The sequence below is a fragment of the Pseudorasbora parva genome, chromosome 1 (genome assembly GCF_024679245.1).
Source record: "Pseudorasbora parva isolate DD20220531a chromosome 1, ASM2467924v1, whole genome shotgun sequence".
NCBI classification, from domain to species: Eukaryota; Metazoa; Chordata; class Actinopteri; order Cypriniformes; family Gobionidae; genus Pseudorasbora; species Pseudorasbora parva.
Window position 1 is genome coordinate 50,099,611 of NC_090172.1, and position 27,039 is coordinate 50,126,649.

The following is a 27,039-nucleotide window of genomic DNA, read 5'->3' on the forward strand; positions in this document are numbered from 1 at the left end:
CTAAAAGATGATTTGCCTTTCTCTCAATATATGTTTAGGACAGCGTGCACTGTCCCGGCCCTCTTTTCAGACTGACAGAACAAATAGCCAATGACGCTACAGAGATATATTTACATATATCAAATCGACGAATCCGAACGCAGTCTGTTTTCGGAGGCGGGGCTTTAGCCTGAAGTTGTGTTCCCCGTCTGCTGTAATTAAACTTTCTGAAACTTCGCGTCAGTCCGCTGTTGCTGTTCCCCCAGCGCACACTGCCTACCTTCTTCACACAGACTGTTTCTCTACGACATATTGCTAATAATAATGCACGGCAATGACACTCTACTGCTTTTCCTGTCTTTAATTCTCTTTTGCATTGGACTGAAGGCAATATCAGGTAAGAATGCAGCACCTGCAAAACTCCTGACAGAAATTCACCATGGTTACCAGTTTCAGGGACGTGTACCAATATTACTACAGCTATTGGTGCTAGAAAAAAAAGAAAGAAAAAAAGGAAAATAAGAAGAAAAGATTTACAATGAAAGAAATGACCTAAAAGCTTCTACACGGTTTCTGTATTTACTCAATATTATTTTGCAGTAGTCACATTAACAGCGGAAACTGCGGTTACCATGGTAATTTTTCGTCTGGATCATTTAACGTTTGCTAACAAGGACTTGTCTCCTCGACTTGTTTATATCATTTTTAACTGCAAACTGTATATTTTTCCTGCTGCTTACAAAAAGGTTTCAGTCATGCTGTTTCAATTAAGATGAAATTGTTTATTTAAAAGCCATATAGAGCTTTCCATCCAGGTTGCATTTCAAGATGTTGGGTGTGTCTCAACCTAGTAGTGAGCTACTACCTACATAGACAGCTTTTTTGAGCTTCATAAGCTTAAAGAAATGATGTGACGTCACGTGCGCACTTTTGGCAGAGTGGATGTTACATCACAGAGTGCTGAGAGTGCATGTGAGCTCATGCAACTGTATGATGCCAAAAATGCTGTCTAGATAGTCAGCTTACTATAGTAAAGAAGTCACACGCTCTGTGTAGTGAACTGGCCAGCTAGACAGATTTGGGGACATTTTAGGCACATTTTAAATGTTCCCTTGATTGAGAGTGTTTATGCAATTATATGTTGTCAAAGAAAGCTGTCTAGCTGTCTAGATAGCAGCTTCACAAGCCACATTCTCATGTAGGCATTTTGTTGTTGTTGTTGTTTTTGTTGTTGCCATTTTAGATAATAATTTTAGTCATTCTGTTTTGCTGAAGAGTGAATGTTGAGCTCATGCAATTGTATGAAGCCCAAAAAAATACTGTCTAGGTAGGCAGCCAGATAGTGAGTTTTCTGTACTCAAGTCAGCTACTTTCCTAGAAAGCATTTTTAGGCATTATGGGCACAAAATCTCTCTTGGCAAAGCGTGTATGTTACGTCACAGAGTGCTGAGAGAACATGTGAGGAACTATGATGCACAAAAAGGCTGTCTAGGTAGGCAGCCTACTAGATTTTGAGTGTGTGCGTCTTATGGTTCTGTGCATTCCACTACTTCATTTTTTTAATGAACTCTTCAGTGGCTTCTGTAGCCTCTATTTCCATGTTTATTGTTTTAACAACTTTATTCCCCCTTACGTGTATCCTTCTTTAACTAACTGCAGACAGACTTGTAAACTAAACTGTAACTTATAAAACTAAAAGTTCTTTATTTTTTTACTGTCTTAAAGAGTTCCCACAAAACGTGGAAATGTCAGGGGAATTAAAAAAAAATGTAGGTCTGGAAAAGTCATGGAAATGATTAAAATCTAAAAAAAAAAAAAAAAAAGTCATAGAAATGACGATAGTGAATGTAAACGTTTCTGGTTATGCTCAGCACTAAAATATTTAGTTGCATGAAATTGAGTATAATCCTTATCCAGTAATCGGCTGGGAAGGTCATGGAAAATTCATGGAAATTGTTTTTTGGGATCCCTGACGTGACTATCCACTTTGCACAGCTTTTCAAATAACAACGTGTTGCATGTCTCCTAGCGCAATCTGCCATGTACGAGACAGATGTAGTCGTTCCGCAGGAGCTGCGGCCAGATGAGGTGCACCTGCTCCAGGGAGCCTACAGGTGGAGCAGAGGTCGCAGACGACGTTCGGACCATCAGCAGGAGGACCACCTGTTTCTACGACTGCCTGCTTTCGGAAAGGAACTCTACTTGCAGCTCCAGAGAGACGACTCTTTCCTCGCCGAGGGGTTTGTGATGGAGGAAAGGAGCGAGGAGGGCAGCGTTCAGCATGAGCCTGTTCTAAAGGTTCGCCGGTGTTTCTATAGTGGAACCGTTCTCAATCACACTGACTCTTTCGCCTCATTGGACGCTTGTGGTGGACTGGTGAGTGGAGTTCAAGTTGTTGGAGATTGTCACTGCTGTGAAGGCATGAATGTGTCATTTTTGTTTATGCATGAAAGCTGTCAAGAATATGTCGTTGAGACGTATTTCAGCTCAAAAGATTAACAACAAAAAAAGATTAACACGGAATCTAAAAAAAAACATTAGTCCTTTAATATTTATTTTTTTGCATTGTGACAATATTTTCATGAATTCTGAGCCCCACCCCCAATTCTCATTACCATAATGCAATAAACTCACATTCTCATTGTTGCTGTTATATTTATTATTATTTGTATTAAGTTTAACATTTTCTTGGTCTAACTTTTTAAAAGATAAAAAAAGAAGAAATTTATACTTTTATTCAGTAATGATGTAAGAAATGGATGAAAGTGACTGTACATATATTTGTTACAAAATGTTTATTTTGCTATTCTTTTCAACTCTTTATCAAAGAATCCTGCATTTTTTTCTTTTTTGATCATGTGACACTTAAAGGGATAGTTCACCCAAAAATAAAAAAATCTTGAATGTTGTTCTATCTGCTTGGTTACAAACATTCTTCCAAATATCTTCTTTTGTGTTCAGCAGAAGAAATAAACTCATACAGGTTTGGAACAACATGGGGTCAGTAAATGATGACAGAATTTTCATCTTTAGGTGAACTATCTCTTTAAGAATTCAGCTTTACCCTCACAGGAATAAATTACATTTTAAAATATAGATTAAAATAGATAATTTAAATGAATAATTATAATAGTTCACAATATTTTACTGTATTTTTTATCAAATAAAAGCAGTCTTTTAGCAGTGAGCAGTAAGGAGAAGAGAATCTTTTCAAAAACATTAAAATATCTTATCAAACTCAAACTTTTGAACGGTAATGTATGCTATCCAAAATAAGCAAAACATTTTTTCTGGTGAATAGAGTTTTATTTTTTGCTTTTGCAGCTTGATCAGAACATACATGAAACCCCTATATTTGACACAACCATTGAGTAAAAGATGTGCTCAAATGTCATGAAAATAATGTCAAATTGCATTTAATTCTTATTTCTTTATGCACAAAGCTATTTCTTATTATTTATCTTTTGATTTGAGTTGAAATGTGACATTGACATGTTTTTATAAGATTCACCCGACCACACTTTGAATATGTGGTGGTTATTTGACTTGTGGTTGTGAGCATTCCAGGCCCACCCATGGGAGAGAGGCTGTTTGTTTGAGAAAGAGTTTCCCTGACTTTGGTCCCATTACAATCATTCCATCCTTCAAACTTCCTTCGAAAGGCCGTCTGAAAGGGATATGGCCCTCCATTATTGCAAGCTGTCAATTAATCTGACTGGTTAGAGTGGAGGTTTTTTCAGTCATCTGATTGGTCATGATTTGTGGTCTTTGATGTGTCCTGACCAACATGACTACTCGGTTAACGGACAACTAGTTGACCACTCTGACCCATCCCTCTTTATGCTGACTGTGGAAAATTAGCTCATTGTTACTGTAAATGTTCTACCCACATGTGGCGAGGAGGGTCAGACATTTTTGACACCTAAAGTGAGACTGACAGCAAACAGATGTGAAGCTCTCAACGGTTGTGCAGATGAGTCGAAGATCAGCTGTGTTTTTTAACTAGCCCCATCTGACAGCTATCAGTGATGCGCACGGTTCTCTCTCGCCGCTTTGCTCACCATGAGGAAATACAATTTTTAGATGGAGGAAATTGTCCAATTTTTTTTTTAGCTATTTGTTCCATACTTTTCCATACTCAAAAACATGAAAAAAATCTTACCAACCCTAAACTTATCAACCCTAAACTTATGCAGATGCAAATTAGCTATCTTAGCTAACTCTGGCACAACATTTGTGTTGTGTATGGTCCCTGTTAAATAAATAAATAAACTAAACTAATCAACTAAACGATAGTATTTGAGGGTGTAACAATACGCTCATTCAATACATATCATGATGCTGAACTCACAATACAATATTATTGCGGTATTCCTAGACATATGGTAAAACGTTAACAAAAAGTGTACTGTTGATCAAAATGCTAAATTACCTTGGAGATGGAAATGAATAGGCTTGAGCTTTGTGTTGGTAACCCAATGCACTAGGCAGTGGTTTTGACAGAATTATTTGAGACAAATATGCTTGCACTCTGTCAGTGACTAGCTATCTTTAAAATAATTCAAGCCACTTTTTACTGGTAACATAATATATTTGGCGTTATCAAGAATCACATATATTCCCCCACTACATTATTATACATTATACATTATATTCAACATTATATATATATAGCACTAGTTTAATGTAGTATTGACACTAAAACTCAATGATACATATTTTTGCAATTTTCTATTGCGATTTATTGGGACACCGTTTACACGACTATGCATTTTGGCAGCTCATTTACACAATGATGCTGTTTTGAAAGCCTGAAAATGCAAATTATGTAAGTCTGTGAAAACGGGGACGTTATGTGCATGCGTATTATGGGTTCAGTCTATAGGTGTGTAGTATTTCTTTGGAAAGAGACATTGCCAACTACTGGCCTAGCATGAATAATACGTTTTTAGCCGTTTCTGGAGATCCGTTAGACTGGGTAAACCCAGCCTGATCTGCCGGCGATTTAATTTCGCCCAGCAACCCAGTCTGGAAACCTATTAATTTCTACTGCTTCTGTTACACTTTGAGGGAACCAATCACATAGACCAATGCAAAGCACAGACTCCCCAGACCAATGTTAAATCTTAAATTGAGCTTGGTCTGGTGATAGCCAGACAAGGGATCCGTGTGAACAGAGATTGTTTTCACAACGTTGTCGTCAGTATGCAAAGGTATTTTTTATAGTTCATTGTTGTTGTGTAAATGTGCCCTTGTATACTTTTACATTTAAATTAATTTAAAGCTGCAGTCCGTAACTTTTTGCACTCTAGTGGTTAATAAACAGAACTGCATGCGTCTTGCAGAAGAACATTGCAGCTGGAGCTACTTCTCTCTGTTTATGTCTATGGCAGATCACGCAGGGACTGTGCTCCTCCGCAGGGGTACCTACCAGTCTGGACTGAAATAGTCCCAATATAAATACTTATTATAAGTGTACCATAATGATTCAGGGTAAGACAAAAACACGGTTTGGAAAACGGATTCATGATTTACATTCTCATTATATAATTTTTGTAAATCTTGAACACAAAAAAAGTTACGGACAGCAGCTTTAAGAATATTTGTAGTTATTGTTGCTTTATGTAAAGTGCTTTAAGGACCCTGAAAAAAATAATAAATGTAACAAATTATTATTATTACCTTTTTGGATTAACTTTTTCTACTGTGCTTGTTGCAGTGCATTATGGTATTCCCAACTCAATGAAGAATGCATATATGATGCAACTGTTGATTTTGTGTTGTCTACGTATGGAGCTCACTTTTGAAAAGAGACCATCAGACCAGCACAGAGTTTACTTCTACTTAGTAAGCTTGTTTAAACAATGCTGAGGTTCGAGAGGACCGGCACAATGTTTTCCTGCCTGTTAATGTAATTTCAGACCATTTTTACTGCTCTATCTCTCCTTAGAGTGTAGCCATATGCAACTGTACTTTGTTTAACCTGGTACATGTGGGGTTTGTCTGTACATGTTGTGATGAAAGCGTATGTTTTACAGCCTCTGTGGGCAACTTCCTTTCAGCACTCCCATGTTCTTTTCCTCCTTCACCTGCCTGGGGCTCTATGCACATCTGCCTCACCTCCATCCATGTGCATTTTCCACTCTTTTCTCCAGCAAAGCTTCCGTTGTGCTGCTTGGATGCGGCATCAATCCGAACTTTCCTGCTTGACTGAACGCTGTCGCCGGATTTGATGCTGACTTGGTAGTTTTGGGAGATAAATTATTCTCACATTTCACATCTTTGTGCCCTTGAAGCCATGAGGGGTGTCATGGTCAGATGGAGGGGAAACAAGGCTTTCGTATATGTGAAATTCTCTGAGGGGCTCATGATGAATGATCCTAGTTTTGCTGTCATAGAAAACATATCAGCTCCCTACTGAAGCACATCATCTGAGATTCTCTATACAATCTTAAGTTAAAAGAATAATTCACCTAAAAGTTGTCATTATTTATTGTACATCAGCAATTCATAGCAGTCAACAACACCATAAAAGTAGTCAATATGACTAAAATTTCAGTTTGTTTCTCACATAAAGGATTTAAGTTACTCGATAATATATATCTACTTGTTTTCAGTATCTGCAGAATCTGCTCATTAAGTAAATAAAAGTAAATATAAAAATGATATATTAATACTGTAACACGCACACACACACATGTCTAGTTCTGTATCATTGTGGGGATTCTCCATAGACGTAATGGTTTTTATACCGTACAAACTGTACATTATACCCCCCTACACTACCCCTACCCCTTAACCTGCCATCACAGGAAACATTTTGCATTTTTACTTTCTCAAAAAAACTCATCCTGAATGATTTATAAGCTTTTTGAAAAGTGGGGACTGTTGGCTGGTCCACACAATGTAGGTGATCTCAGGTTTTACTATCCTTATGGAGACATTTGGTCCGCACGATGGAATATAAACAAGGAGACACACACACACACACACACACACACACACACACACACACACACACACACACACACACACACACACACACACACACACACACACACACACACACACACACACACACACACACACACACACACACACACACACACACAACTATCGAGATAAAAGCTTTCTCGTTTGCCATTGATTGTTCCACCTTGTTTTTTTTTTGTTGCAGACTGGGCTGGTTCAAACTGAAGAGGAAAGACTGTTCATCTCGCCAGTGGGCCAGGCTGCGGATTCATTCTCTGGCTGGGAACACAGAGTGATCCGGGAAATACATTCTTCATCGGATGGACCTGCAACTGCTCCAGACAGCAGACCGAAATTGTGCCAACCCATCCAAGGTGAGACATTGCTATGCACTGAAATGTGGTGGGCTTAACCGTGTCAAGTGTGGCAAGCCCCATTGATTTAGAGGTCACTTTAGTTCATTTCGTAGCTCTACAGGGATTATTTAGTCAAATTGTGGGTGGAAGTGGGAAAAGTGGTCTAGTGATTCTCAATTCTACAAGCACACACATACACACACCCACACACTTTAGGTTGAATATCAAGTGGTGACCCAATACAGTTCCAGAATTACTCATCATACAATCAAAAACTAAATCCTGTCAAATGAAGGTAGCTTCATACAAATGACAGATGAAATACTGTACCTTTTTTATTGGATAGGCCTATACATCATTTAACATTAACATCAAAAGCTTTTTCACGTCTTTTTTAACAGTGTATTTATTTCACTCTCCTAACTATGCACAATTATATGTTTAGTTGAATTTTATTATTGATTCAGCATTGCTCTTTAGAAACAAACCTGTGAACCCCTTTTGGGTCACGACCCACTAGTTTTGAACCACTGTGCCTAGGAGTCTGTTATCATAATCTCATGCTCAGATTCTCATATGTCTCCCATCTTCCTCTTCCCTCCAGGACCGCTTAAGATTCAAGAGTTGTCAAGTCTGTAAATCAAGTGTTTCATAGAAACGTTTATGACTCCATGTAACTCTTTGATGTCTTCATCTTCTTAACAGCGTTGAAAGATGGTGGGAGAGAGAAAGATCAGCTGTTTTGCTCTTTAATGCCTTTATCACACTGGTAAATGGTGGTAAACTCCTGTTGGAACGTGCTGATTTGCTGTTGAAATACTACCAGTAAGAAAGCAAGTATTCGTTTGGCCTGCTCGCGTACATTAATAATTCCGTACATATTTTCCAGCCCCTTGGGTGTTTCTTTGCCAGGATTATGGATTTTTCTTGCCGAAAGGAATTCACATATTTGAAAATGTCTTCTTCTGTTCCCTCTGAGGCTCTGAACGCCTCCAGCATCTGCAGGTTTTCATATTCCGGGGCAGGAAGTTTTGTCTAAGCTTATTGCATTATTGGATTTGTAGTTTACCCTTTGAAATGAAGATGCAATTATCCAAAAATCCGAGTTTGTGTGTTCATGTGTGTGGATATATACAATCCTATGGGCCAACCAAAACAATTTATGGAATTTCCAGTTGTACGCTACCCTAGTTTGCGGTTGATTACATTCGATCCAGACCTAAAGTCCGCTTGAACTTTTTGCTCGGTTCAACATTTTTTTTTTTTGCTTTTGACTTTGTGCACTATGAATATTACATAACCTGAAGATGAGAAGACCACCGGCAGGCTTGACAAGTAGATTTTTTCCATATGCCAGTATCTGGGAATTTAAGTAACCAAAACCAGTTCGTAATAGGAAAAAAAAACAGGAATTGAAAATGAAAGAAAGATTAGTGGGTATGCAAGGGTCTTGATATGTGGGTGCGTTTGTGTATTTCAGGCATGGGATTGGACTCTAGCGATCCTGTCTCTGCTGTAAAAAAAGCTCCAGGTGCATTAGTGTTGCTGTTTCCCCTAGCACCTGGTGTCTGCAAGTCAGTCAGTCAGTCAGTCAGTCAGTCAGGCGATGGACCAATAGACGAAAAAAGTGCCAGATTTGAGGGGAAAATTCTTTCCTTTGCACTCATGTCTGTCGGAGGCCTTTCAGCTGGCCTGCCAGAGTCTTCTCTCTCATTTCCCACCAATGTTGGGGAAGCTGCTTTGAAACCTAAGCTTGCCAAGCTACAAGCTACTCATAATTTAAAGTAGTTCATATACAGTCAGGTTAGCCTTTTGATAAAGTAGTCTGTTCCACGTCCGGTGTGTTTTTTTTCAGTAAAATGTGTTCAAAAGTGGTAAAAATTTATGCTAACTGAAAACTGATGTTATTCTTATGTGACTGACACTTGACGTGGCAAAAAGCATGTTATCTGTTGTATTTTCATTAAAGAAATAGATACATTGTGCATTAACGTGATTGGAAAATGCGTTACTTTTACATGCATCCTGGCAGTAATATTGTTTTGTATTTTGTGGAATGCTTTTATTTGAAGACTTTCTGAAACATAATGTGCTGCAGTATTCACTACCGTTGGGGTCATTATTATCAATGTTGAAAACAGTTGTGCTGTGTTTTTCCCCTTAATATTTTTGATAAAGTTCAAAAGAACAGCAATTATTTACGGTAGTGTATAGCTAAATATGAATTTAATGCGAAGGGAGTTTCAGAAAAACATCCCAGTCAACAATTTGATCTCACAGTGATCTTACCATGAGCTCCCAGGATCATCATAATGTGGTCACAATGTGAGGTCACAACAAGCTAAAAGTCTAACCTCATAGCACACTCACTGTGTGCCAAAACTATGGTCAATGTGAGGTCACAACATGCTCACTGTGTCCTCAAACTGTGAGCTTACAGGATACTCATGATGTGGCCACAATGTGAGGTCACAGTGAGCTAAAAGTGTAACCTCACAGTGCACTCATTTCCATCAACAAAGTGTTAAAATAATTCAGTTTCCTTGTTTATTTTTTTGTATTCTTTTCAACCTGTTTTTTGCATCTGAAACAAATATTTCTATTTGACGGATGCATTCAGATTCTGGTGTTGCTTTGGTGACTTCTTTTCACTTGTTAACCTCTATTTCTTTTTCCCCTGGCAAAGACTTGAAACATCCTGTGTAACACAGAGAGAAATATGTCAATGCAGTCAGTTGGATTACTAGTGTGATTACTGAAGCCAGGTGATTCTACACCTGAGCTGGCAAGATGGCTGGTTCACATGTAGTTGGCCATGTGCCATCACTCTGCTAACACAGGTCTAGGCCATAGAGCATATTGGCATTATAATATCAGGCCTAGTCTACACATACACAGTTCTTTTTTTTTTTTATAAACAGAGTTTTTCCTCGTCTGTTTAAAAACATGAAAACGCAAAAACATGCTATGAAGTGCTGTCCAAACCAACAGGTGGCAATATAACCCTAACCGTAAAGCCATGTTGGCCAATCAGAAGTCTAGAAAAAAGGGTAATTGCCGTTTTCAGTTTTGACATGACAAGCCAAAATCTCCAGTAATGCAACCACTCACCATTTCTCCAGTGTAACTGTTCCATGCTGAGGTTAGAACCTATTTTTGGGCAGTTTCTCTTCTTTGCAGGACCTCTCAAGCTCCATCAGGTTGGATGGGAAGCATCGGTGTGCAGCCATTTTTTTTAATATCTCTCCAGAGATGTTCAATCAGGTTCAAATCTGGGCTCTGGCTGGGCCTCTCGAGGACATTCCCAGAGTTGTCCTGTAGCCAAACCTTTATTATCTGGCTGTGTGCTTAGGGTTGTTATCCTGTTGGAAGAGGAACTTTCGCACCAGTCTAAAGTCCAGAGTGCCATGGAGCAGGTTTTCATCAAGGATGTCTCTGTACATTGCTGCATTCATCTTTCCCTCGATCCTGACTAGTCTCCCAGTTCCTGTCATTGAAAATCATCCCCACAGCATGATGCTTCCACCACCATGCTTCACTGTAGAGATGGTATTGGCTAGGTGATGAGCGGTGCCTGGTTTCCCCTAGACATGACTCTTGCCATTCAGGTCAAAGAGTTATATATCTTAATATATTCTATTAATCTTGGTTTCATCAGACCAGAGAATTTTGTTTCTCATGGTCTGAGAGTCCTTCATGTGCATTTTTAGCAAACACCAGATGGGCTGTCATGTGCTTTTTACTGAGGAGTGGCTTCCGTCTGGCCACTACCACACAGGCCTGATTGGTGGAGTGCTGCAGAGATGGTTGCTCTTCTGGAAGGTTCTCCTCTCTCCACAGAGAAACACTGAAGCTCTGTCAGAGTGACCATTGGGTTCTTGATCACCTCCCTGACTAAGGACCTTCTTCCCAGGCCTTCAATGCTGTAGAAATATTTCTGTACCCTTCCCCAGATCTGTGCCTCAATACATTCATGTCTCTGAGCACTACAGACAACTCCTTGGACTTCATGGCTTGGTTTGTGCTCTGACATGCACTGTTAACGGTGGTACCTTATATAGACAGGTGTGTGCCTTTCCAAATCATGTCCAATCAACTGAATTTACCACACGTTGATTCCAATCAAATTGTAAAAACATCTCAAGAATGATAAGTGGAAAAAGGAGCACCTGAGGTCAAATTTGAATGCAAGGCAAAGGCTGAATACTTTGAAGCTTTTAAAATTATATATATTTTATACATTTGCAAAGATTTTAAACAAACTTCTTTCACTTTGTCATTATGGGGTATTGTTTGGGGAATTTTTTAGGAAAATAATGATTTGAATCAATTTTGAAATAAGGCTGTAACATCATATATGAAAGTAGTGAAGCGCTGTGAATACTTTCCGGATGCGTTGTATAATGTCCCCCTGGTGATGGACATTAGAACTGCCTTCTCACAACCTGCTCAACATTTTGAATTTACAATGAGCTCACATATGTAACGGATTCACAGAGGCAGGATTCAATTGCAAGTAACTCAGTTTATTGACAGAAGTGTCACAGAAGCCAAAACTCAGAACACAGAAGAAGTCCGGATAAGACGGAGCAGTGAGAGAGACTCTGTTGGCGACACGGGCAGGCTGTGAGCAGCAGTGACTCGGGAGCGCGGTTGAGGTAATCCGGGAAGGGATCCAGCGTTTCACAGAAGGGGGAAACGACAACCAACACGGAGACACAAGGGGAACATCCAACAACGCTCTGACAAAGACAAGAGAGAAACAGAGAGACTAAATAGGGTGAAAGTGATGAGTTGCAGCTGGTGCAGGTGATCAGCCACAGGTGCGTGATGAGCCAATCCCAGGCTCCGCCCTCACCAACATTCAACACGCACCCAAGAGTGAGACAGGGAATCCATGAACCGTGACAGTACCCCTCCCCCTAGGAGCGTCCCCTGACGCTCCCAGCCGACCTTACCTGTTGATTGTAATCATCAATAAGGGAGTGATCCAGAATGTCCCTAGCAGGAACCCAACTTCTCTCCTCCGGACCGTAACCTTCCCAGTCCACCAAGTACTGGAAACCGCGTCCCCTCCGTCTAGAATCCAGAATGCGATTAACCGAATAAGTTGGTTCCCCATCTACGAGTCGCGGCGGTGGGGGAACCGGGACTGGCGGATTAAGGTGGGAGTGAAAAACAGGTTTGATTTTGGATACATGGAAGGCGGGATGAATCCTCCTGTACGCCGGAGGGAGTTTGAGGCGGACTGTCACCGGACTAATGATCTTGGTGACAGTGAACGGGCCGATAAATTTGGGAGCAAGTTTATTAGATACGGAGCGGAGAGGAATGTTCTTGGTAGAAAGCCACACTTTTTGACCGACGACGTAAACGGGAGGCTTAGACCGGTGGCGATCGGCTTTAGCCTTGGTGCGCGCTCCCACCTGGAGCAGAGTCTCACGGGCTCTGGTCCATGTGCGATGACACCTCTGGATAAAGGCGTGAACAGAGGGGACCGCGACCTCGGAATCCAGACTAGGAAAAATAGGTGGCTGGTAACCTACACTACACTCAAATGGCGAAAGGCCCGTAGATGACACTGGTAACGAGTTATGAGCGTACTCAACCATAGAGAGTTGCTGGCTCCAGGATGAAGGATTCTTGGATACCAAACATCGCAACACTCTCTCCAGATCCTGATTGGCTCTCTCGGTCTGACCGTTGCTTTGGGGGTGATAACCCGAAGACAGACTAACCGTGGCTCCTAGTAATTTACAAAACTCCTGCCAAAATTTGGACACAAATTGGGAACCTCTGTCGGAGACCACGTCCATCGGGAGGCCATGTAACCGAAAGACGTGATCTACTACAGATACCGCTGTCTCCTTGGCTGAGGGTAGTTTGGGCAAGGGAATGAAATGTGCTGCCTTCGAGAATCGGTCCACGACGGTCAAAACGACCGTCTTGCCCTGGGAGGGCGGGAGGGCGGTAACAAAATCTAGAGCGATGTGGGACCAGGGTCTCGAAGGAACAGACAGCGGCTGAAGTAACCCCTGGGGAGGTTGGTTAGATGTCTTACCAACCGCACAGACCGAGCAAGCCAAAACGAAACTGCGAGTGTCGCGAGCCATAAGTGGCCACCAAAATCGTTGCTTTATTAAACTGCAAGTGCGGTTTACCCCTGGATGACAGGCAATGTTGGAGCAGTGACCCCATTTGAGGACCTCGGATCTTAACCCCTCCGGAACGAACAAACAACTCGGTGGGCCGCCGGGCGGGGGCGTTACCCCTTCTAAGGCCACTTTGACCTTCGATTCGATCTCCCATGTGAGTGTAGAGATAACTATCTTCTCTGGCAAAATACACTCGGGAGTAACCGGGCGTTCGGAAGCATCAAAAATACGAGATAAAGAGTCGGGTTTGATGTTTTTAGACCCGGGGCGGTACGAGAGAACAAAGTCAAAACGTCCGAAAAAAAGTGCCCACCGAGCCTGCCTGGAGTTGAGTCTTTTAGCAGATCTAATATATTCAAGGTTCTTATGATCCGTCCATACAATAAAAGGTACCCCCGACCCTTCAAGCCAATGACGCCACTCCTCCAAGGCTAACTTGACGGCCAACAACTCTCTGTTACCAATGTCATAATTGCGTTCGGCAGGAGAAAGACGATGGGAGAAAAACGCGCACGGGTGCATCTTGTCATCTGAGGGAGAGCGCTGTGAAAGAACCGCTCCTACCCCCACCTCTGACGCGTCGACCTCTACCACGAACTGACGTGTGGGATCAGGGGCGACTAAGATGGGAGCCGAAACAAAGCGGCTTTTCAGTTTGGCGAATACAGCCTCGGCTGTATCGGACCACCTGAACGTCATTCGGGGAGAGGTCAAGGCAGTCAGAGGTGCGGCTAGTTGGCTGAAATTGCGAATAAAACGCCGATAGAAATTGGCGAACCCCAGAAACCTCTGTAGGGCCTTACGGGAATCTGGACTTGGCCAATCCATCACAGCCTTAACCTTGTCGGGATCCATGCGCATTCCCTCCGATGACACGATGTACCCTAAAAAAGGAACAGACTGTGCATGAAAAGCGCATTTCTCCGCCTTGACAAAAAGCCCATTCTCTAGCAACCTCTGAAGCACTCGTCTGACGTGTCGAACATGTTCCTGGAGAGACGAAGAAAAAATCAAAATGTCATCCAGGTAGACATATATGAATTGGTCGACCATGTCTCTCAACACATCATTGACGAGTGCCTGGAAAACCGCTGGGGAGTTGGAAAGGCCGAAAGGCATGACCAAGTATTCAAAATGCCCCCTGGGGGTGTTAAATGCGGTTTTCCATTCATCCCCCTCCCTGATGCGAACCAAATGATAAGCGTTACGCAAGTCCAACTTCGTGAAGACGGATGCTCCCTGTAACCTCTCGAAAGCTGAAGACATCAACGGCAAAGGATAGGTATTCTTTACCGTGATGTTATTCAGCCCTCGGTAATCAATGCAAGGTCGCAGAGAACCATCCTTCTTCCCCACGAAGAAGAACCCCGCCCCCGCTGGAGAAGAGGAAGGGCGGATGAATTTGGAGGCTAGAGAATCAGAAATATATTTCTCCATGGCCTCCCTCTCTGGAATAGAAAGAGAGTATAGTTTGCCCTTAGGCGGAGACTTACCTGGGAGTAAATCTATAGCACAGTCATAGGGACGATGCGGAGGGAGAGAAGCAGCTCGGGACTTACTGAACACTTCCTTCAGGTCGAGGTACTCCGGAGGCACGTTAGACAGATTCACCGTCTCACTCTGAAAAACAGAACGAGAAACAGACGAACAAGCAGACACCAAACAAGACTCATAACATTTATCACTCCACGCAGACACAGAGTTTTGTCCCCAGTCAACCCTTGGATTGTGTAACTCCAGCCAAGGGTGACCGAGGACAACGGGAGCCAAAGGGGAGTCCAGGATGAAAAATGAAATGCGTTCGGTGTGGTTGCCGGAAGTGATCAGTGTAAGTGGTTCAGTGGTGAATGAAATGTCAGGGAGAACTTGTCCGTTGAGTGCGTTGACAGAGATGGTGTTCTTGAGTGCAATGGTGGGTATGTTAAGTTTGTGAGCAAGGGCAGAGTCAATGAAGTTACCTTCCGCTCCCGAGTCGAGGAGGGCGAGGCTGGAATAATCCTGAGCTGCCCACAGCAATCTCACCGGGAGGAGAGTGGAAGATGAGGTCTTTTCCACGGAGATCCCGCCCGACAGTAGCCTTCCTTTTACCGCCGGGCGTGGTCTTTTACCGGGCAGGAGTCTAGCAGGTGTCCGTTCCCGCCGCAGTACAGGCAAAGACCACGGGATCTCCGTCTCGCCTTCTCCTCCCGGGAGAGCCGAGCTCGACCCACCTGCATGGGCTCCGGGTCGAAGGTGTAGCCGACCGCATCCGTAGCGCTGGCCTGAGGGCATTCGACACTCCCATGCTGAGGCTCCATCCTGGACCATAGCCGACTCAGACGAGCGTCCACCCTCAAAGCAAGATCAATGAGACCGTCAATCTTCTCCGGAAGGTCGATGGCGAATATCTCCTTCTGGATGCGGTCAGCCAGCCCATGCAGGAACATGTCCCACTGTGCCTCCTCGTTCCACTTGCACTCGGCGGCCAGGGTGCGGAACTCGATGGAATAATCCGAGACCGAGCGGTTACCTTGGCGGAGCTCTGCGAGTTGACGTGCCGCTTCTCTTCCGGTCACCGCTCGGTCAAACACCCTTCTCATCTCTGCCGCCAGCGTCTGGAACGAGGAGCAGCAAGGATGTTGGTTCTCCCACACCGCCGTTCCCCAAAGTGCGGCTCGTCCGGAGAGTAGGGTGAGGACGAATGCCACCTTGGATCTTTCTGTGTTGAAAGTCTGCGGTTGAAGAGCAAAAAACAAGGAACACTTGGTAAGGAAGGCTCTGCAATAATTGCTCTCACCGGCATAACTCTCGGGGGTAGGCAGACGTGGTTCCGGTTGCCGCGAAGCAGATGGTGTGTGGGGAATCGGCGGTGGGTCGGGCACAGTGGGACCGACGAGTTGTTGCATCTGTTGGGTCAGCTCGGCCACCCGTGCCACCAAGGTGTGTACTGCCTGTCCTGTGGCAGTTAAGTTCGCCTCCTGCTGGTCCAGTCTCTCGTTGCTGCTGGTCAGTAGGGCGTTGATACTCGCTGAATCCATGGTTGGTCAGAGCGTTCTGTAACGGATTCACAGAGGCAGGATTCAATTGCAAGTAACTCAGTTTATTGACAGAAGTGTCACAGAAGCCAAAACTCAGAACACAGAAGAAGTCCGGATAAGACGGAGCAGTGAGAGAGACTCTGTTGGCGACACGGGCAGGCTGTGAGCAGCAGTGACTCGGGAGCGCGGTTGAGGTAATCCGGGAAGGGATCCAGCGTTTCACAGAAGGGGGAAACGACAACCAACACGGAGACACAAGGGGAACATCCAACAACGCTCTGACAAAGACAAGAGAGAAACAGAGAGACTAAATAGGGTGAAAGTGATGAGTTGCAGCTGGTGCAGGTGATCAGCCACAGGTGCGTGATGAGCCAATCCCAGGCTCCGCCCTCACCAACATTCAACACGCACCCAAGAGTGAGACAGGGAATCCATGAACCGTGACAACATATTACTCATACTATATCATAATATGAGAATGGTGTGATGTCACTGCTCAACTATTTGAATTCTTAATGAGCTCACATATTACCTGATACTTACACTGTATCAGGTAATATGTGCAAATACACTTACAAGTATCATTTTGGTACCTTTTTTTCCTTTTAATGCAACTAAATTCTGATGTGGAAAATAGGACAAACCATTGTTGCATGGATAAAGTTAAGGAGTTTAATGAGTCCACAAATCATAAACATTCACCATGGATTTAATGCAGTAACACCCTATGCTATTGTGGCAGCAACAGTCGAATTCACAGCACTCCAAATTTAATGTAATTTTTGTTGTAATAATTTGTAAAACTAAAAGTTTAAAGGTGTAGGCCACTTTGTAGCAAACAAGTTAGAACCAGTAGTTGGTGACAGAGGAGCACTTATTGACTCCATTTACACTCCTTGATATATGGAACAAAAATATAAGTCACATAGTCTCATGAAAAACAAAAACTTCTTCAAATTTTGTCTGAAATACTCAGAAAACAAATAAAGAGGGCTCTTTTTATAATCACTGAAGCTGTTGGTCAGTTCAGTATGATACTTTTTTTGATACTTATACTGTGTTTGACCCCCCTTCGCCTTCAGAACTGCTTTGATTCTACATGGCATTGATTCAACAAGGTGCTGAAAGTATTCTTTAGAAATGTTGGCCCATATTGATAGGATAGCATCTTGCAGTTGATTGGGATATGTGGGATGCACATCCAGGCCACGAAGCTCCCGTTCCACCACATCCCAAAGATGCTTTATTGTTTTAAGATGTGGTGACCGTGGGGGCCATTTTAGTACAGCCAGCTCATTGTCATGTTCAAGAATTTGAAATGATTCAAGCTTTGTGACATGGTGCATTATCCTGCTGGAAGTAGCCATCAGAGGATGGGTACATGGTGGTCATAAAGGGATGGACATGGTCAGAAACAATGCTCAGGTAGGCCGTGGCATTTAAACGATGCCCAATTGGCACTAAGGGGCCTAAAGTGTGCCAAGAAAACATCCCCCACACCATTACACCACCACCACCAGTCTGCACAGTGGTAACAAGGCATGATTCATCCATGTTCTCATTCTGTTGACGCCAAATTCTGACTCTACCATCTGAATGTCTTAACAGAAATCGAGACTCATCAGACCAGGCAACATTTTTCAAGTCTTCAACTGTCCAATTTTGGTGAGCTTGTCCAAATTGTACCCTCATTTTCCTATTTGTAGTGGAGATGAGTGGTACCCATTGGGGTCTTCTGCTGTTGTAGCCCATCCGCCTCAAGGTTGTGAGTGTTGTGGCTTCACAAATGCTTTGCTGCATACCTTGGTTGTAACGAGTGGTTATTTCAGTCAAAGTTGCTCTTCTATCAGCTTGAATCAGTCGGTCCATTCTCCTCTGACCTCTAGCATAAACAAGGCATTTTTGCCCACAGGACTGCCGCATACTGGATGTTTTTCCCTTTTCACACCATTCTTTGTAAACCCTAGAAATGGTTGTGTGTGAAAATCCCAGTAACTGAGCAGATTGTGAAATACTCAGACCGGCCCATCTGGCACCAACAACCATGCCACGCTCAAAATTGCTTAAATCACCTTTCTTTCCCATTCTGACATTCAGTTTAGAGTTCAGGAGATTGTCTTGACCAGGACCGCGCCCCTAAATGCATTGAAGCAACTGCCATGTGAGATAATTGCTGATAATTAATGAGAAATTGAACAGGTGTTCCTAATAATCCTATACGTGAGTGTATTTTGTTCAGTTGAGTTCTTATAATACCCAAATGTTTCCAACTATTTTTAAATTGTAAGAAAATTGCTATTTTAACCAAGGAGTTGGGACATCTGAGAGAGTTGCCTGTCAATTGTGTCAATTCTGCGTTACCATCAGTTTTATTTTTGTTTTATTCGGCAGAAACGCTTTACTCTTAGCAGTGTGCAACAAGTGTCACTGCAGCCGCCGAGCGAATGCACAGAGTAACGTCATAACATCATTTTAAACTAGGGCTGTAGCTATCGATTATTTTAGTAATCGAGTATTCTACCGATTATTCCATTGAGTAATCATATAATAACTTTTTCTTTATTAAAGACAATACTAAATATATAAGAGAAAATAAGACGGGTATCTTAAAATTAAAATTCTTTTTAGAAAAAATAAGTTTTACTGCTGAAATTGCATACATTAATAACGGTGAAGCTAAACAATTTTAATGCAATTTTGAATTTCTTTAAAAAGGTAAACATAGTTCATAACAATAATGCCTAAACATTACATGCAACTTAAGCTTCCTTCGGATCCTAATAATAGGAAAGTGTGGTTGAACTTTATTTTTAATGAAGTTCCAGCTCATGTGGGGAAGACATGTTCACTTCATTTCACTGCGGGATCGTTTATAAACAAATCTCCAGTCGATGCTGGATTTGAATGCGACAGGAATGGTGCAACACACTTATGTGAGTAAAACGTGTTTTTATATGTAATAGTATTGCATTGTTAAAGATCGTTTTGCTTATGTGTACATGTCTAACAGAGCATACCTTTAGCTGTAAAAGTCCACTGGATGGCACAGTGACGGATGACAAATGCGTCTTTGCAGATTTGCATTTCGACTCAAGTTAACTTGCAAAATAACTTACTATTTGGCCTTTTGAACTAATAACGATTGCTCGTTCAGTGACATGGCAGCTGACGTTGTCATTATTTATTTGCTATAATCTCTGTGAGTCGAGTCTGACTACCCAAACAATAAGGTTCATTCATATTATTATTAAAGTCGTTACAGTCACTGCCGAAGCTCGGGTTGCCATAGAAACATGACACGCGCTTGAGACAGCATTAGCTGGAGTACCGAAAATTAGCTTTTTTACTCAATTTGAGCGTCATAGAAAACATTTATGTGACAGTTCACCTAAAATTTTGTTGCTGATTTAAAATATATTTTTGAGTACATTATTAGGCTACCATGCGCTTGCATTAAATCTGCCCGCTTTCTAAACGGCTGAGAGGGTAAGAGCGGAAGAGATAGAGAGAGCTTGTGCTTTTTCTTTTTTCCTGGCTCAAACTTTTCTTATCCAAATTTTACAATTTGCAAGTGACACAAAACACACAAGTCATGCTGACTGACTCTGATCACGGCCAGGTGTTCTCCGGGTCTGATCGATTTGGGTATTATACAATACATTAAACAGACCCGGGACCTGAAGTAATAGATTGGGACCGGTCCCGGCCGACCATTTAAAATATAGACCCGAACCCGTTCGGGTCTTGGGTCACGGGTCTCAGGTGCTCCGTGAAGACCTCTATCCCACAACACTCGGTCCTGCTCTGCTTCACATTGCATTAACATAGCCACATCCATGAACATGATTTCTGCCCGAAATCCTATTTTCCGCCGGCTGTGAGGTGAAGACCACATGTCCCAAGATTCTGAGCTCAAACTTGGCGTAATCAAACTATGTCTTTTGTTTTGAATAGGTGCCCTCTAACAGATGGAAAAATGACATAGTACAGCTTTAGGCCCCGTCCACACGAAGCCAGAGCTTTTCCAATCCGATCTTTTTTTCCCCTCGTTTCAAGAAATATCAGTGTCCACACGAGATCACCGAAACCGACTAAAAACGATGTAGTTTGCATGCCTGGCCAGTGTGTGGCCCTGTAATTCTGCCACAGAGATACACTAAAAACACAGAAGAAGAGTTGTGGCTAGTGGTGGAAATTTTTATTCTTTTAAGAGACAGGGTTGCCAACTCTCACGCATCTGGCGTGATTCTCACGCTTTCAGGCTCTGTCTCACGCTCTCACTCCGCCCAACTCAATCTCACGCCAAATTGCCAAACCTGCTTTTGATATTAAACAAAGCTATAAGCTTTAATTTTTTTAAATGTGTTTTAATGAAATTCAAACAATAAATAGCGTTTTGGCGCTAATGTGGCATAATGTTAAAGCCAGAGGCGTTGAATAGCGGAGTTGCCTGCTCTCGTCTCCCTGCGGCGCGCGCTGGTCACGTGGCCCATGAGCGCTCAATACTTCTAGCGCCGTGCCAATGAATTTAAATGGCTTAAGCGGATACACAACAGTTTCACCATATAGATGTTTGCTGCAAGTTTTGGTAAACAGTACAGCTTAGTGTTTATTGATTATTGATTATTAAGTCAGCCATATTTACAGGATCGTTTTATTATGGAAAGTGTTAAGAGATGCAACATTGTTAACATTAATGTTATTCTTGTATTTAGCCCTCAGGTATTCCTTACTAATAGGTCACACTCATACTCATTAAATTATATTTATTGAATATTTTGAGGAGATCTTTTGGTACTAAATACTATTTGTGCAACAATTATTGTCAATAAATGACCACTTAAAATATTTTTCTTCTAATATTTGTATTTCTTCTAAAATTTATATTACAATTAGTGTAGTAATTAATATTAAAATAGAGAATTCCAATTCAAAGAGGCAAATTAGAGTCATTTTGTGGCTAAAAAATATTAATGTGTATTTGTAATGCCATTAGGTGCCTTATGGCTCTTTAATAAATATACATGTATCTAATCTAGCTGCTCAAAAATATATTGCAGTCTTTGCATTCAAATAAATATTTGGATATGACGATCAAACACTAGATTTCTTTAAATGTGAAATTTCAAAACTTAAATAACTTGCATCCTAATCTTTTTAATGAATAATGATACTTATATAAGCAGTCACACGTGAATATTAAGGAATGGCACATATAATTTGACCCAAGAAATGTTTAAACTAGTGCCAAAACAAACATATTATTATGTACAATATATATACTAGATATAAACTGATACTGAATCAAGATCAAAAGCAGTACCCCCCCCCCCCTCAAAAAAATCTCACTCCAACCTAAACTTAAAAGTTGGCAACCCTGAAGAGAGTCGTTCATTTTCAGTTCGTTCACCAAAATGATTCGTTCAAATTCGTTCATTGATTCGTTCAGTAACATTTAACATTTTTTTTTTTGCATAAATATGACCGCAGGTGACGAAAAAACACGAAGTGTTTTATGTGTAATGTCTTAAGTCAACAAACGTATTCACTTACAAAAAACTGATTTGGCTTTATTAAAATGTGCATAATTTACTCATTAAATAAAATAAGTCGAAGTGGTTCAGATGACCAAAGAATGTTTTCTTGCATGATTAACATTTAATTGTTCGGTCAGACATTTAGAAATTCATATATCTGGGATTATGGTAAACATGGGGTTATAAACATGAGGTTTGTCTATAACTGTGCTTTGCATCCACTTTCTGCTGATTGCTGAACGAGACTGACACGCATGCTAAATGACCGAGGTAGCCTAGTTCGTTCACAAACGAGATCTCTCTCTCTCTCGTTCAGAGCTGGTTCATTTCGTTCACGAACGAGAAGTACCAGTTCGTTCACGAACGAGATCTCTCTCTCGTTCAGACTCTAAACAGCAACTCGGTCAGTGAAGTTCTTTCAGTAGCTCAGAATGCAATTTATTGACGTGACACACAAGGCTACTGTTACATTTTTTATTTGTTTTACAGTTTTTAGAGAAGTGCATGACATGACTCAAACGTAATGAAGAAAACGGTTCAAACATAAAATAAAATACAAACACACTTTACTTTACTCTGTAGTAATCATTTAACCATCAACCTGCATTATTACACTGTTTTCATTGCAGTGGTAAAGTGTACATTTCTTTCTTTGCTGCAAATATGTCACCAACACGAGCCAAGCTGTTCGCTATCAGTATCCTTCAACAGCTGGTTCATTTAGTTCACAAACGAACAACATGTAGCCTACCAATTCATTCACGAACGACATTTTTCGTTCACAGTCAGACTCAAAGCCTCTCGGTCAGTAAAGAGCGTATTCATTCATCACATGCTTCGTCACATCTCATACTCAAACGCTATTGGCTTGAGGTTTTGTCATTCTTTGACAGAATGAAACAGTCGACAGAGCTGCACATTCGCTCGCTGCTAATAGCGGCATGCTGTGGTGGAGGGAGGAATTTTAGTAAACGAGAAACATGAGTCAATAGACTACATGAACGAGAACGATTCGTTCACCTAAAAGATTCGTTCAAAAAGAACGATTCGTTCACGAATGTAACATCACTAGTTGTGGCTAGAAGGAGTATAGCAGGGGTAGGAGGTGAGGCAAAATCTCACAATAAAATAACAATAAATACATTTGCTACTTAACAGATGTGTTTTATTAATGCCTACACCTACACCTACCCCAACCCAAAACCCTTACAATAATGCAGATACGGTAATTAAATGACGCAATATTGATGTGCGCATGCTCAGTGCCCGTAGTTGTATCCCTTAACTCTTTCACCATGCTGAACGTAGTGTGATGACATCACCGTTTCAGAAAATATACGGACTGGCTGTACACACGAAAACGGAAGATTGACGTTTTCAGATTTATCCACTTTGGGATCCGGTTTCAAAAAATATCAGATTCATGCTTCCAAAAAGCTGGATCCGTTTAAACGAAACGCTGATACAGTACAAAATACGTATACAGCTGAACCCGTCTCTGTGTGGACGGGGCCTTAATCTGGAGCCCAGCAGTATGAGAATGGTATGACGTCACTGCTCAAGTTTAAATTCACAATTGGCTCACATATACTCACACTGTGAGTATCGCAGTATAAGAATGGTGTGATGTCACTGTGATCATCACATGATCTTACATGTTGACTAGTTAAATGCGGGATGATTCAAATAAATCAATTGTTTCGATTTGAATGAACAGTTCAAATGAACCGACTGCTAAAATGAATGACTTTCCAATGCTGTCATTGAGAGAGCAATTTGAATATATTTACAAAAAATATATTTTTGTTGAGCTGTACTGCTGCTTATTGAAAAAACAACAACAAGAACTATGCATTTAGTTTTTTAGTTAAACTTGTTGAAAAATACTGTCCTGCAACTGAAAATGTACTTGTCACAATACAACATTTAGTTAGTTTCTCCCTAAGATTACCGTTGTCCACTGTCTCTTCCTGTTAAAAAGCTCAAAACAGTTAAGTGAGAAAAGTTGAGCATTGCTTTCCCCAAAAACTAAACCGTCCCTAGAGTAGGATACTCGCCGAGACAGACCTTAAATCCATTAAACTCCAAATGCCCCTCTCGGGCACACACACACACACACTCACACTCACACTCACTCACACACACACACACACACACACACACACACACACACACACACACACACACACACACACACACACACACACACACACACACACACACACACACACACACACACACACACACACACACACATATGCTGTCTGGATGCTTAAGGTGGATCAGGTTGCACGTTGGTGACGGCAAGAGTGAGGAAAAGCTGCTGGTTTTCCTCAATGATTCCCTCTCTGTCTTTCCTGAAATACGATTCTGACAAAACGTACTTAGCACTTCTAATCGGCCCGTGTAATCTGTGGAGTCGTACGTCCGTTGATCCGTTCTGCCCACGCTTGCATGCCAGGAAGCTCAGGTTCGGCACAAACAGACAGCTTGCTTCATTCTTCATGTCGGTGTGTTACCGTTGTGAGTGGGGTTGAAGAGGATCAAGTATCTGCATTGAGAGGAAGTAACGGCGGTTTGGGAGCAGACATAAAGACCGATCTGATCTGGGAGGAAACAATGTGTGAAATTTGTTGGGCTGATCCAAGAAGAGCGTTTGATTGATGCGTACAGCACATTCATGCTGAACTCTGGACAGGGGCTGGTTAGTGGCTAGTTTGGTGTATGGAGAGAACTGAATGTGCCCAAAATGATAAGGAGAAACCTGTCATGTAGGTGTGTTTATCTGAACTTGAAGTGACTTACAGTGTATTTGTTACAGGGAGAAGCACAGTGGTTAAAAGCTCTTTGATCACCTTTTGCAGGGTTTGAATCTAAAACCTTTCGTTTAGCCAAATCAGTGTTTTTGTTGTAAACTAACACTAATACTATTAAAAATTTAATGGAAATTAGAAATATTGCCTAGGCAACTAATGAAATTAAAATAAGTTAAAGTAGTAAAATTACTAAACTGAAAAATTAAAATAAATTAAAGCTAAATAAAAATATTAAAAAAGCACACAATAAAATGACAAAAATGTAACTAAAATTAAAATAAGGGAAAATATATAAATTAAACCTAATTAATATACAGTTTACTATAATGGTATATAAAAAAATAGAGAAAAAACACTGAGCCAGATCTTGTTTTTATTTATCTTAGTTTTTTCCATAAAGAGTGACTCTGACTCATGTAAACACAAACTGTATGAGCATTTCACATGCACTAACCACAAGGTCACTCATACTTTAACTACTACAACCCCATTTCTAGAAAAGTTGGAACATTTTGTAAAATGCAATAAAATCAAGAATCTGTGATATTGTTCATTCTCTTGACCCTTTATTTAAAGGACAACTTAGGTGTAAAATAAACCTAATGTTAATTAACACATGGGTACTGAGTAGATCGTTCTCTGGGATGCGTTTTCATGAAAATCAAATGTAAAGAGTTTAGCTTATAACGCTAGTATATGGGGCACAGAATAAGTAAAATTAAATTGCTAGTTACTGCCACTAACACGGTTGCATAATGAGGGTCCCTACATGTAAACCGAAGCATTGAGAACTTTGTAAGTGTACAAACAGTTTAATAAGAAGATACTTTATAAAGACAGTACATTACGCGTATACAGACAGGAGCCATCTTTGAAAACAAGTCGAGCCATGAACCCTGTGCTAAGTGATGAATTGAGACTTGGAATCTCATATTGTCCATTGTTTCCAGAAGAAAGCACTGAACGCAACAGAGAAAATAAATAAATAAAAATACTTTGTTTTAAAAATTGAACGGAACATAGACTAGTGCTTCCAAAGGATACACACTAAAGAGATGCCGTTCATGCATTTCCATGTAATTAGTTTTCACAAACTTAATTCCTATCGACCAGCTCACTTAGCACAGCGTTTGTGGCTCGACTCATTGAGACGAGATGGCTCCTGTCTGTATACGCGTAATGTAAACCCATAAAGTATCTTCTTATTAAACTGTTTGTACACTTACAAAGTTCTCAAAGCTTCAGTTTACATGTAGGGACCCTCATTATGCTACTGTTTTAGTGTGAGGCTATTTTGAGCCTTGTTAGTGGTATTAACTAGCGATTTAATTGTACTTATTCTTTGCCCCATATACTAGCGTTATAAGCTAATTTGTTTTTAGAGATAAAACTCTTTACACTTAATTTTCATGAAAACGCACCCCAGAGAATGAGCTACTCCATGTGTTAATTACCCCTAGGTTCATTTTTCACTGGAGTTGTCCTTTAACTCACAAAAGTACAAATTAAAGATTTCCAGTGTTTTCACTGAACAACTTAATTGTATTTAGTCATTTTTATTTTTTTATTTTCATTGCTGCAACACACTACAAAAAAAGTTAAATACAAGTGAAAAGATTATAGAATATCCAGGTGAAATAGTTTTGAAGCAGAACACAAAAAGCAGGTGAACTGGTAATAGATGAGAATATCATGATTGGAGATAGAAGGAGCATCCACCAAAGGCTTAGTCTTTGCAAGCAAAGATGGGTCATGGCTCACCATTTTATTGCATTTTACAAAATGTCCCAACATTTCTGGAAATTGGATTGTAGATTATGCCACCTTTTAAAGGAATAATGATTACCCTCATGTGTTTTCTTCTTCTGTGAGACATGAAAGATGGTTGACAGGACCTCAGAACTTCTGTTTTAAAAAAGGACAAAATGCATGGTGATTTTATCAATAGCTACGTAAATTCAGCATACGTAACAGCATACGGGTTGACAATGATATAAGTGTAAGTAAAGGATGACTAAATAGAGAAAATGTATTCCTCTAAAAGGCCAGTTTCTTACAGCATTAGTTTGAGCGTATCTTTATAAAACCCAGGCCCATGAAAACAATCCTCACCAATACTGCCGTTTACATTACGTATCAGCAATCTCCGTCCACACTACACGACTGAAAATGCATGTCACATGACCATTCATGCACACTCGGCATGT

The 27,039-nt window shown here is 41.1% G+C and overlaps 1 protein-coding gene across 2 annotated transcripts in view; it reads left to right on the plus strand.

Moving 5' to 3' along the window:
- The first annotated feature begins 223 nt into the window (after nt 1-223).
- The window catches only part of adamts17 (ADAM metallopeptidase with thrombospondin type 1 motif, 17), a 176,985-nt gene continuing 150,169 nt past the window's right edge, over nt 224-27,039 (plus strand). For both annotated transcript variants that reach the window (XM_067444859.1, XM_067444863.1), the window contains exons 1-3: nt 224-376; nt 2,009-2,355; nt 7,157-7,325. In XM_067444859.1, the coding sequence (XP_067300960.1) occupies nt 304-376; nt 2,009-2,355; nt 7,157-7,325 (589 nt within the window). In that variant the 5' untranslated portion in view covers nt 224-303. The remainder of the gene's footprint in view (nt 377-2,008; nt 2,356-7,156; nt 7,326-27,039) is intronic.